General features: G+C 30.4%; 1 protein-coding gene across 3 annotated transcripts; it reads left to right on the top strand.

The window, feature by feature from the left end:
* The first annotated feature begins 1,049 nt into the window (after positions 1-1,049).
* Positions 1,050-10,711, top strand: LOC114377356 (flavin-containing monooxygenase FMO GS-OX-like 3). Of its 3 annotated transcripts, none has more exons than XM_028335829.1 (7): positions 1,050-1,747; positions 2,865-2,935; positions 3,365-3,514; positions 7,269-7,351; positions 7,900-8,035; positions 8,889-9,062; positions 9,573-9,682. In XM_028335829.1, the coding sequence occupies exons 1-7, from the start codon at positions 1,219-1,221 to the stop codon at positions 9,576-9,578; spliced, it is 1,149 nt and encodes a 382-aa protein (XP_028191630.1). In that variant the 5' UTR covers positions 1,050-1,218; the 3' UTR covers positions 9,579-9,682. The 3 variants fall into 3 exon arrangements, with proteins under 3 accessions (XP_028191630.1, XP_028191631.1, XP_028191629.1); XM_028335828.1 differs by lacking the exon at positions 9,573-9,682 and adding an exon at positions 10,282-10,711 and having other exon boundaries at positions 1,052-1,747; XM_028335830.1 differs by lacking the exons at positions 7,269-7,351; positions 7,900-8,035; positions 9,573-9,682 and adding an exon at positions 10,282-10,711.
* The last annotated feature ends 2,876 nt before the right edge of the window (positions 10,712-13,587 follow it).

Below are 13,587 nucleotides of genomic sequence, written 5' to 3' on the forward strand. Positions count from 1 at the left end.
ATTTTTTTTCTCTACAAAAGTGGTTGTAAGCGTATGTTTAAGATAATTCAAATGCACTTCTTTTGTCAACCCAAATTTTAGATTTATTCATAAAAAATGTGAGTATGTGACAGTTTTAAAATGTGAGGTTTTGCTTCTAGACATTTAAACATGGCAAAAAAAAAAAAAGAAATCATTAAAGAAGTATTTTTTTTCTCAAATCTCTTAAGTTAAAATTCATTAAAAAGTTAATTTTATAATAAATGTTAATCTTTTTTAAAATATAATTAATATTTATTTTATAAATATTAAAAATTATATATTACTACATTGTTTCTATATATAAGAAACGTAATATTTTTTCTCTTAATTAAAAAAAATATATAACCACTTACAAAATGTATTAATATCTAGTTTCTAATTTCCTCTATTAGCTCTAATTTACCGTGAAATCTAGGTATTAACAAGATATCACCATTTTTTTATGAAAGTTGATACAATGATTAAGCTATTAACTATATGATTCATATTCATTACTGAACAATTGTTCCTTGAATCATGAATAGTATCATTATATTTGATCACTACTTAAACTAATTAATCTTGGGATATTTTAAAATAAAAAAATTTAAATTTATGACAATATTAATTAAAACAAATTAATTTAACTATTTTTATTAGTTTTGATAATAATTATTATGTATTTTTTTCTTAAGATTGTGATAAATAAACTAGATGGTTAACTGAATTGTCAATATATGAATGTATTTATCATAATATATTTTTTGTTGACTTTTTGTCTTCTTACTTCGCTCATAAATATATCCAAATATTAATAATAGATTATGAATAATTATTATTATTATTATATGTTGTAATTTACTTTTCTATTAGTTTAATACTTATGTACTCTAATTTTTAAATTATCTTTTAATATAAGTATCAAGTAAATATGAGTACTAACTTACAATTTAAAAATAATAATTAGTTCAGAGTCTATTGTTAAAGTCTGAATATTTTCATAAACTAAATCTTACATTTTTATTAGGGATTAAATTTTTCATTGTTATAGGAGATGACACACAAAAGTTTACCATCGAATGTATTTATCACAATTTTTAGATTTTCAGAAACTAAATTTGTATTTTGATCTTTCATTTTCAGAGAGCTGTGTGCGAATTAAGTTCAAGTTCACGTTCCCCAATAACAACCCATGCCACGCTAACCTTCTCCATCCCAATGACCCACCCTCTCCGAGTCGCAGTCATCGGCGCTGGCGTGGCTGGCCTCGCCGCCGCGCGCTCCCTCCGCCGCGAGGGCCTCGACGTCGTCGTATTCGAGAAAAGCAACCACCTCGGAGGAACATGGAGCTACGATCCGCGAACCGACTCCGACCCTGTGGGCTTGGACCCGAACCGGGAGGTGGTGCACACGAGCCTCTACCGTTCCCTCCGCACCAACCTCCCGAGGCAGCTCATGGGCTTCCTCGACTACCCGTTCCCGAACCGCAACAATGGTGACCCGAGAACGTTCCCGGGTCACGAGGAGGTGCTGTGGTTCTTGAACCGGTTCTCGGACGAGTTTGGGCTCCGCGGTCTGACCCGGTTCGGGAGCGAGGTGGTTCGGGTCGAGCTAGTTTCGGAAAAGAGTGACTCGTGGGTGGTTGAGTCGAGGAGGAATCGTGACTCGGTTTTGACTCGGGAGGTTTTTGGAGCGGTTGTTGTCTGCACGGGGCACTTCACTCAACCCAGGTTACCCACAATTCCTGGTAAGTACAGAATAGTGCCATAGTATTCAGGGGGCGGACCCATGATTTAAGGACTGGGGACTAAATATCAAAATTAAAATTCATCCGATAAATATATATTAACTATCATCAAAATTCATATTTTTATGTATTTATAATTATGTGTTTTTTAAATTCATCTAATAACATTAAATAGAGAATATATTTATATAAAAGATAAAATAAATCTTTTTTTAAAAAGATTAAAATTGCAAATGACAGTCCCCAATTTCATGTCACCAAGGACACTAATGAATTTATAGTACAAATTGGTATCTATGTTAAACATTATTTTTTACGAAAAATCTTATTATGTTAAAAAAATCTACTAAAATAGAGAAAATTATTTTGTTCACTAAATTATCTTTTACAGCAATAGTAGCCAACTACATTGTAAAATAACTCGCTTTCAAATAGTTGAAAAATACAATAAAAAAAATAGTGACAACTTTATGATAGAGCTTTGACACAACTTAGATATATTATTGTTTTCCTATTTTACATAGTACACATATATGATGGCAGTTGACATTTGGAGTAAGAGAAATGCTAACAACATATTTTTTGACTTACTTTTTTAATAATATTCCTTACTATTGACTGAAATTTATTGAAAAATCACAAATTTGAGCGAGGTTCACTCCTTATCTAACGAGTACAACTCATCATTTTGAAATGTCCATCGAATTTTAACCAAAGATTGGAAGATAAATGCAAACTTTTAATTTTGATTACTTACTAACTTTTAATGGTCTCATGTGACTACTAACTAGCTTTTAATTTTGATTATTCATGTATATTTTATGATTTAAATTTACACATATTGTTATATGAGGTTGTTCTCATTATATATGACTTCATTTACGTGTCCCTGTGTGTGTATCATGTTAGATAATAGATATTTATAGTTTTTATTAATAGTAATATTTTTGACAGAATAAAAATGTTGAAGTTCATTCCTTAAATTGGATTGTGATGGATGCTAAATAATACTTGAACGTGAAACGTCAGATAGATTTTTAAGATTGAGTGCAACAATTAGTATTGTTATGTGTGATATATCATATATGGGTTTCTCATTTTGTGCCTTGCGTTTCAGGGATTGAAAAGTGGCCAGGATACCAAATACATAGTCACAATTACCGAGTGCCAGAACCTTTTCAGGGTCAGGTGCTGTAAACATTGTTAAGCAAGGCTTTTGCTCTCAAAGTAGTATCCTGGTTTCTTGGTGTACCGTAAATATCATCTAAATCTTATTTTTTTAATGAAAAGTAGTATGATGTAATAACCATATAGGTAACTGCTTCATGTTATTTAGTGAGTGTTGTTGAAACGTTTTTTACTTCTAGGGTACTCCGTGTCTTGCTTTCTTACTCAGTGTTAGACAACACAATTAGCTCTAGTACTTTGTTTGGTATCTTCTGTCATTTACTGCATGTATTGATTTCAGTTAATTGTTTACTTCCATGCTCAGCAACTGAAGTAATATCATAACTTTGTCTATGACAAAATATATAATTCAATTGGATATGAAAAATATCGCTAATAGTTTTGCCTAAAATTAGTAAATACTAAATACTGATATTTCCCTTTTAACAGATCGTGGTTGTCATTGGATTTGCATCTAGTGCCTTTGACATCTCAAGAGAAATTGCAAAGGTTGCTAAGGAGGTTCATATAGCAACTAGAAGTCCAGATGTAAAGGTTATGAAGCTAGCAAATCATGATAACATGTGGCAGCATAAAATGGTATGTTAAACAGTTACCTGCATAGCTTCTGTAGTGTCCTTTAAATCAGAAAACATCTTATTTACATTTTTCTGCTTTTAAGAGGAATGTAACATTTGGTATCTCAGAATCCATTAGGCATCCATGAGGAATGTTTTTTGCTTCATAATAAACCTCTGGATTTCAGTTTTCATTTCAAACATAAGTAACTAGTTTATTGAATATTCTAATCCATTGGTTTCAATCTCCACCTTTGTGGAGAGGCTTGTGTCAAATTATGCGACTAGTTGATCTGAACAACCCCCTGCTGTCTTGTCAAATTATCACATGATTTTTTTAATCTCTTCCTTGCTGACTGCAATGTGATGTGAATCTTACGGGGCAGATCGTTTGATACAGGCTACGAAGGTTTGGATGACGCCACTTCCGGTGAAGGAAGATAAGTCAGGGTAGACGTCACTTCCAGTGAAGGAAGATAAGTCAGGATAGACACCACTTCCGGTAAAGGAAGATAAGTCAGGATAGACGCCACTTCCGATGAAGGAAGATAAGTCTTGGTAGACGCCACAAGGATTACCTTGATAAGTCTGATAATTGGTTCAACAAGGAATCCAGAGAGAAACTCTCACCCAATTTTATGAAAATGCCAAAAGTTTTTTTATTCAAAACAAAAACCAATACTTATAGTGTAGCTGAACTAAAAGATAAAAATAGACATGGACCTTCTAAACAGTTTGGGCCAAAATTACAATAAAAATAAATTATAACTAAAAACTTATTTAACTTGGGCCTTCAAATTAGTTTGGGCCTTCAGCAACAATTAATAGTCTTGATAGTGTCTCTGCCTCTGGGCCTTCATCCTTCTCCACTCGGGGGCTTTGTCCTTCTCCCCTTGGGCCTTCGTCCTTCTCCACTTGGGCCTTTAGCCTGTATTTGGCCAGCTTCATGATTCTCATCATTCCCTCCTTCTTAGAAAACATTTGTCCTCAAATGTCCAAGATCATCACCGGGTTCAAATACCACTTCCTTCCTTTTCTTGTTGGCTTGCTTGACATAGTTTTCATTCTTCTTTGCAATTTGCACCTTCACTTGGTCATACAATCTTTTCACATACTCAACTTTGGCATGTGCATCCTTACGTTGAGTCTCTTGGGGATTGCTTTTGTAAGTTGACCTGTTAGGCAATGAAGCTCCGGGGAGGAGATCAACTTGATGTTCTATGCCTCTTGAAGGTGGTAGTCCGTGAGAAATCTCCTTAGGAAAGACATTTTTAAATTCCTGCAATAATGGTTGAACACTAGGAGAAATAGAAATAGTAAACTCATTAGAATTATCAGTAGAAATTTTACTGTCTTTGCAATACTGTAGATTGAGTGGTTCATGAGCAGGTAACACTTTCCTCACTTCACTCGCCTTTGCAAAATAATTAAATTTTCTCTCATGTGTATCACTCTCTCTCTTATGTGTATCACTCTTTTCCTCGGGTGTATCACTCTTCTTTTTCATATTCCTTTGTGGTGCCTCACTATTTTCTTTCTCTTGTTCTCTCTTTTCTCCCATTCTGATTTGGTCATCACACACTTCTCTAGGGGATAGAGGTTTAAGAGTAAATGAGGAAGATTTGGCTATTCGTCTGTAGGGCTCTTCTTTGTTACGGTTCAACAAACGTTGCATTTGTGTAGTCCACGCGTCCAGAAATAAGCGCTGAGATTCGTCCAATTGATGATATACACCACCATTGTCACCAGCTCTTGCCATGATTAAGGAACAAAGAATTTTACAGTAAATTAAAAAAAATAAAAATTCAGAACCTCACCACACTCTACTCACGTGTTTCTCTCTTTAATGGTAGTTCACTCGTGTTTGATGCTCTCAATATAGGCTTTTGTGTGATGTTTTCACTCTTGCCTTTTACCACTCACTCCCTCTTAAGTTCCTGGATGGATCAAATTAGACACACAAGGTAATATAAAATAAAAGGAAAGACAATATAATTATCAGAGTAACAGAATTGATTTGGGATAACAACTTGGACTTGATTTGGATAGCAGATTGGATTTGATTTGGATAACAGATTAGATTTGAGATAGGATAACAGATAAGATAACAGATATGACAAGTAAACTTCAAATCCTCATAACTTTTGTTACGGTTGTCCGTTTGAGGCCCACTATATATCAAAACGCTCAGAATTCAGAGGAGAATCTAGATAAGGGGATTTGGTACACGATTTTCTGCCAAAAAAAAGCCTCTAACTTCCTCAATTTCGTGTTCAAAGATCAAACACCCACTTTCTCTTTTTTCTCTTTCTTCTTTTCTTCTCTTTTTTTTTTCAAAATTTCTGCAACTTTTTTTTTTTACTTGAAACAGAACCCAAACAATTTTTTTTTATGACACAAAGTCTGAAAGACACTAGAAACAAGAATAACAACAAGAACACAAACGTGACAAGAACAAGAACGAAACAAAGACACAAACAACAACGCAACAAGACGCAAACAAGAAAAATAACAAAACAAGGACAAAACACGAACCTGGACAAATTACAAAGAAAAATAATAGGATAGGATAGGATAGAACCTGTATCAAGAGCCGAAGCTCTGATACCAGATGATGTGCATCTTACGGGGCGGATCGTTTGATACAGGCTACGAAGGTTTGGATGACGCCACTTCCGGTGAAGGAAGATAAGTCAGGGTAGACGCCACTTCCGGTGAAGGAAGATAAGTCAGGGTAGACGTCACTTCCAGTGAAGGAAGATAAGTCAGGATAGACGCCACTTCCGGTAAAGGAAGATAGGTCAGGATAGACGCCACTTCCGGTGAAGGAAGATAAGTCTTGGTAGACGCCACAAGGATTACCTTGATAAGTCTGATAATTGATTCAACAAGGAACCCAGACAGAAACTCTCACCCAATTTTATGAAAATGTCAAAAGTTTTTTTATTCAAAACAAAAACCAATACTTATAATGTAGCTGAACTAAAAGATAAAAATAGACATGAGCCTTCTAAACAGTTTGGGCCAAAATTACAATAAAAATAAATTATAACTAAAAACTTATTTAACTTGGGCCTTCAAATTAGTTTGGGCCTTCAGCAACAATTAATAGTCTTGATAGTGTCTCTGCCTCTGGGTCTTCATCCTTCTCCACTTGGACCTTTAGCCTGTATTTGGCCAGTTTCATGATTCTCATCACAATGCCTGCTCCTTTCTTTAATATTTTTAATCTAAAATGTGAGTTTGGGTCTAATTCAACCCTGAAAGCTAGCTCGTAGGGTGAGGGTTGCCTCCCACATATATATTCTATTGTGGCCTTATTTCTAGTTGATGTGAGACTTGAATTTTTCTCAACATAGTGTAAGCTAAAGAGAGCAATGTTAAGATATGTCAAATATTCTATTAGCTAATATTAGACAATCAAATATTTTGTTAGCTGTAAATGCATTATTACAACTGTGAGGTAATTTGTGCAGCTGTCATTCCTTTAATAGATGAGGAATTATAGGACCCTTGCATATATATATATATATATATATATATACTACACTATTCTTTGAATAAAATACATCAGAATTATTCTTTAAACCTTGCTATAGACAAGCCTCTCCACATGCAGTGGTAATGCTGCATTTATCTATCCACTTCACCTCAGCAGGTGGGAGCCTAGTACTTACTTTGTCCTGCCCTTGATAATTGAAATACTAATAACTAGTGTAAGCTAAACTATGTAGGCATCCTGTGAAATAAGTTTCATATTAATCATGTCTGTACAGGTAAAATGTGTGTCTGAAGATAGGTTGGTTGCTTTTGACGATGGATCCTCTGTGTATGCAGATGTCTTATTCTACTGCACTGGGTATGCATAAAATATATTTTCTATTATGATCAATTTCTATGAAATCTATACTGATGAATACAGGAATTATTTGCTCTCCATTTTCATGAGATGTTTTTAAGTTTTTAAAAATACATGTTTCAAAGAGTGTTTTCTGGTCTTAATTTTTTAAATTGTTGAACTGAGTAGGTGTTTGAAAAGCAAGAAAATAATAGTACAATAAAGTTTTTTTTTTAGTTTTTTTGTTTCTAAAAAATAAAAGAGATGTAGAACACCGCCTCATTAACGAGCTGTTTTCATGTATAATACAGATTTGATCTCATAACTTTCTTTGAAATTTATTTTTAAACCTTTTGCTCTTCGAAACAGATTTTGAATTTTATTTTTTAGAATTGATTTTAATTTTGGTGGAAAGAATTGATTTGAAAATACTATAAAAAGAAAAACAGAGCCAAATAGGGCCTATATTGTAATGTGGGCTACTTGCCTGCTTACTTTATGTTAGCAACTTTTCTAGCGAATAAAATGTGTGAATTAGTAAGGTACTATCTATGGCTTCATTTTGACAGATACAAGTATCACTTTCCATTTCTTGAAACAAATGGAATAGTAACAATTGAGGATAATCGTGTTGGCCCATTATACAAGCATGTCTTTCCTCCTGCATTGGCTCCTTGGCTCTCTTTCATTGGTATACCTGAAAAGGTAATTGGTAACTAGTTTTCTCTTCTTTCTTGTAATGCCATTGCTCCATTGTGGAAACTGAAAACCATTCTTGCCACGTTGAAGAAAGAGAAATGATGCATATACACAATTTTTACGACATATTTTACAGCTCATTTTTTCTTTCGCGTTCTCCATTATATCACCTATCCTATCTCACACTTTTCTCTTTTCTGTCTCTCACTCTCTGTTTCTCCTAAATTGTAAGAATTGGATGTATAATAATTAGCATCAGTCTTGAAAGTACAAGTTCAGTATAAATTATAAAATTTGAATGAAGTTTATGAAATGTACCTTATCATCATAAAAAAATGCCATGTTTCCAGCCATGAATTTCTATCTGCCATCAAATCTGATTTTTTTGGCTTGTGCTGTATTTCGAGGCTTGAGAATTAAGCCTGTTTGAAATTTATTAAATTTATATTGCTTGTATGTAATTCTATGAAACTCGGACACCTCTCTTGTTTGAAGTGTCACCGTGTTAGACACTTTTCCAACACTGATACACCCAAACACTTGTTTGACATTTCTTATTAGGTGTTTGATTCAAAAATTACTATTTTGTTGGCTTGAACACTCAGGTGTCACCTTTACGCAACTAATACTCTTGAAAAAACATAAAAGGTTGGTTTAAAAAGATGAATATATCATTAATTTAAATATTTTGTTATATGTTACTCATATTTCATTTAATTAGAATCTCTTTGTTTGCGTGTATGCGATGTCCCCGTGTCCTATATTTTAGACATTAGCCATGTCAAAATGTCTTTACGGTGTCATATTTGGTGTCCGTCTCAGAGTCCATGCTTCATATATGTATTTTACTTCTGATCAGGAAGTCATCTTCCAAATGACGGAGTTACAATGCAAGTGGGTAGCACGTGTTTTATCTGGTAAAGTTCTCTTGCCAACTGAAAAGGAGATGATGGCTTATGTTGAAGAATACTATCAACAAATGGAAAAAGATGGATTTCCCAAGCATATGACTCATTACTTGCATTTTAAAGAGGTATCTCTCTCTCTCTCTCTCTAAGTTCTTTAAGCATACATGTGTGTGTGTTTGTTTTGGCAGTTCAGAAAAAGTAATCCATGTAGTCTGTCAAGATTTATCTGTAGCTCCAGTTTGGGGAAAAAATTGTCATAAATTGGTCTTCAAATACTCCAAATATTGCATGAAAATTGATTTGGTGGTTACTTCGGCTATTGAGTCTTGTGCAGTCCTAAAATATCACGAATAACTTTTTTTTATTAGGAGTCCAAGGTTTCCATATTGAAAAATGCTATAAAAAGTATGAAATAGTTTATGTGAAAACATATAATTTTTCTTTCTTGATCATGTTGCAGTTGTAAACAACTTCCTTTCTCTTCACTCATATGAACCCCTATTTTCATTCCGAAAAATGAACTTTTTCATAAAAAAATCATTCCCACCAAATGGTGATGATTTTTCAAATTTGTTTCCTTTTGTTATTTTAAATTTTTTTGAGATGGGCAAAATTAAAATATTATTATCTAACAGCTGTAGCACCAGGAGGAGACAATTTCAGTTAGTTTGGACACAATGGATGAGGAGGGAAGTAAACATGTATACTTCTTATTTTAGAAAATTTTCTAATGAGGAATAAAATGGTAGATATCATGTAGCAATGCAATCATACATTCCTTGTTTATTTTTTAATATTTAAAATTTTGTAAATGTAAAAAATGAAACTATCCTCCTTTCATTTCCTCTAACTCTATTCAATTAGAAGGGTAATAGGTAATAGTTTGAATTTGAGTTACCGTTGGTTTGTGAGCCACAATAACACAAATCTGAACTGTTTCTTGTCCTACCTTCTATTAATTCATATCTATATCTAAATAAATATATAAAAAAACTTGAATCACGAGCAGTGGAACTGCCTTGTCAGCATCTTCATCTCTTTTTAAGGCACATAAGCAAAATCTTATTCTTAACTTTTTCCTCCTTATCTTTCCAACTTAGAGACCTTCACCTCATGACATGCCAATGTTTATTATGATTATCACTTCTCAACTCTTTCTTAATTTTCTTTTAAATTTCTTTGATAACGTAACCATTCACATTTCACTATGAAGTGAGTTTAAATTTGGTTTTTTGGAAAAGTGGAGCCTAAAATAGGCACGAGATGCATTTAATAATTGTAGGGATTATATACCGAACTTGAATTTTTTTATTATCTTTACACATTTGTAAATTTTTCTGCTAGATTGGCTATTGCAATTGGTTAGCTGCTAAAGCCGGTTTGCCTCCTATAGAACACTGGAGGGATGAAATGTATCTAGAGAGCATCAAACCAGTATTACTCGGATTGCAAGATAATTACAGAGATCAATGGGATGATGCTCACTGGAAAGCAATAATAAAAGATGCATCTCTTCCACAAAATGTAAATTAGTAATTCCCCTTGTAGAAGTGTCAGCTCCTGTCTGAACTTAGATTACAAGTTAAGGTGTTAAACCACTTATTGTACACTGTATATGTAAGATGTTAAAATGACTTTTATAGGTATTTTACATAAGAAAGGTATTAACTTTATAGGAAAAAAAACTGAAGAGTTTTTACAGGGATTTAAATCAAAGACTCTTGATCAAAGGGGTTTAGTTCAATTGGTTGAATATGATATGTGAGTTATGGTAGATCTCTTGTACTATTTTTGATTTCTATGGATAAAAAAAATGTAGAGACCAAAACTGAAAAAAATAAATTTAATAGATATGAAAATGAACAAAAAAAAAAAAGAGAAACAAAATTAAAAATGTATTTATGAGGATAAAATTAGGCTTTAATGTAATTTTGATTATCTTATTTTGTTTAATATGTAATTTAGACTCATTTATCTTAAAATAGAGATATTTGGTCCTTCTATTTAAGAAAATTTGTAATTTTGGTCTTTCCGTTTGGAAATAGACATATTTTGGATTTTTTTTTCTGTCAATACACCCTTTCTCTCCCTTTTTTTTTTTTAATTTATACTACTTTATAATTTAATCTTCAATATATACTGCTTGGGAGTTTGTGCTTTGAAAGTGGTTAATCTACACTAGTTTGCAAATCAACGTGGTCAAGGGACTACTGACAAATTATATAGCTATGTCATTTATACCTAACTCTCTCTCCTTTTTATTTTTTTTTAATTTAAAATATTATAAAATATACATATTATATTATATAAATTTTTTAATGGTTTTAAAATTACTTATTTATTAAATTAAATTTTATAATTCTTTTTATTTTTTTTTAAAATATACAGATAAAGAAAAATAAAAAATTTAGATAAAATTATAGTACAATTTTTTAATTACGTTGTATGTACTTTTGTAGTTAAATTTATGTGCTTTTGATATTTTTTTTGTTATGTTCGTTAATTAAAAAAATAAGAAAATTAGTTAGTAGTATTAAAACAAATTAAAAAATTCATTAAAAAAATAATTGGTACATCTATCTTATACAATTACACAATAAACATAAAATTTCAAAGAGTAGTAATTGAGATGATAATCGAAAATAATGAAACATATTAAAAAAATTCAATTAAAACACAAACATGACAAAACTAATGATGATTTGAAATATGTTGTGTAGGATATATGTTTTCTTCTATTTCAAATGGTTTGTTAAAAGTAACCAAAACTTTTATTGTGTAGAATCGTTTTCAATAGTTGGATTGTGTTAACACCACCTTCAAAAGAAACAATATGCAATATAATATTCTTCTATAAATAAATTGTTGAACAAAAGATTTTCTCATTTTTAATTAAATCTAATGGCATAAACAAACTAATTATATTTAGTAATATAATTATATTAAAATAATTATATTAGAAAATTCACATTTTAAATAAAAATATTCACCTAAAAAATATGTTAAGTAAATTAAATAATAAAACAAAAATAATTATATTTAATAATATCATTTTCTTTAAAAAAATTAAAAAATTTAATTTAATAAATAAGTAATTTTAAAATCAATTAAAAAATTATATAATATAATATTTATATTTTATAATATTTTAAATTTAAAAAAAAAACAAAAAGGATACACCTTCATACAAAACACAAAGTTGTTCACGAAACTAGTATAAATTCAGTTTCAAGCACAAAAGTCTCAAATAGTGCACAAAAGTCTCAAATAGTGTAGATTGAGAATTAAGTTATTATAAAATAGTATAGATTAAAAAAAATCAGAAGAAAGAGGGTGTATTCACGAAAAAAAAAACCCATATTTTGCCTCCATATTTTAAAAAAATTAGTATTTTGGATTTCATATTTTAAAAATATATATAATTTTAATCTAATTTTAATTTTATCTATGTATTATTTCTTACCTACATAGATCCAAGATTCAATTGAAAAAAAAAACAAAATATAATCAAAACTATTTTACCAAAATTATGAAAATTTTAAGATAGGAAGATCAAATATTTTTATTTTGAAATAAGAGGACTAAAATCATGAATTTTTTAAAATTGGAATCAAATATCTCTATTTTAAAATAAAAAGATTAAAATTGCGAATTAAGCAAAATAAGAGAACTAAAATTACATTTAAGTCTAAAACTTGTTTGATCTTTTTTTAAAAAAAAAATTGGTTCAGAAATAAAAATGTTATAAAGGAAGGTTTGTAATGTTGAAAAGAAGAAATTGCAATTAGCGTGCTAGGTACAAACAATATCAAAGACCAAGAAATGACCAATTTCTGAATAAATTGAGTAACAAATAATTCATCATTCTCAGGAACTGTATGAAATGAATTGATTTAAAAAAAAATCAAAGACCAAGAAATGTCCTATTTCTGAATAAATTGAGTAACACATAATTCATCATTTTCAGGTACTGTATGAAATGAATTGATTTAAAATAAAAAAAAGGGACAGTTACATGTGGCATTGTCAAGAGTTCTACAAAATGAATTTATTATTTAGAATAAAAAAAGGAAAGCTACACGTGACACGTAAAATATCTAAATTTGGACCTTATAATAATATGTATTTTTTTTTTGTAATTATGATATGCATTCCTATAATTTTACAATCAATTTTTATACTTAATATTTCATTCCTAATTAATAATTATAATTTTATTTGAAATCATATAAATTAAATTTTAATTACATAACGTAATTACTTTCAACACAAAAATATCAAATAGCATAAATGAAAACTGTCAACACAAAAAAAAAATATTATATGTAGTGAATAAGATGATATTTTAATTCCTCTAAAAAAAGATGATATTTTAATAATATCATTTTATATTATATATTATTTTAAAAAATTCAAAATAAATATAAATATAAATATAAACTTGTATAATCAAATAATAACAAACATTTTAATAATTTAGCACAATTTATAAATCAATGGTGATTAACTTAGTTAATTAATTATTGAATAATTATAATAAGTATTATTATAGAATAAAATAATTATTAAATTTATTGAATCAATCAATTATTATTAATTCACAATTCATGCGATTGTCAATTAACTTGATGATCATTCTTTCACGTCATA

Source organism: Glycine soja, chromosome 11 (genome assembly GCF_004193775.1).
Source record: "Glycine soja cultivar W05 chromosome 11, ASM419377v2, whole genome shotgun sequence".
Classification (NCBI taxonomy): Eukaryota; Viridiplantae; Streptophyta; class Magnoliopsida; order Fabales; family Fabaceae; genus Glycine; species Glycine soja.

Bases quoted from the DNA above. Each gene is read 5' to 3' on its own strand.
- LOC114377356 (XM_028335828.1), top strand. From the start codon at position 1,219: ATGACCCACCCTCTCCGAGTCGCAGTCATCGGCGCTGGCGTGGCTGGC. The intron at 3,515-7,268 runs GTATGTTAAACA...ATGTCTGTACAG, and splicing joins ACATGTGGCAGCATAAAATG to GTAAAATGTGTGTCTGAAGA. The intron at 7,352-7,899 runs GTATGCATAAAA...TCATTTTGACAG, and splicing joins GTCTTATTCTACTGCACTGG to ATACAAGTATCACTTTCCAT.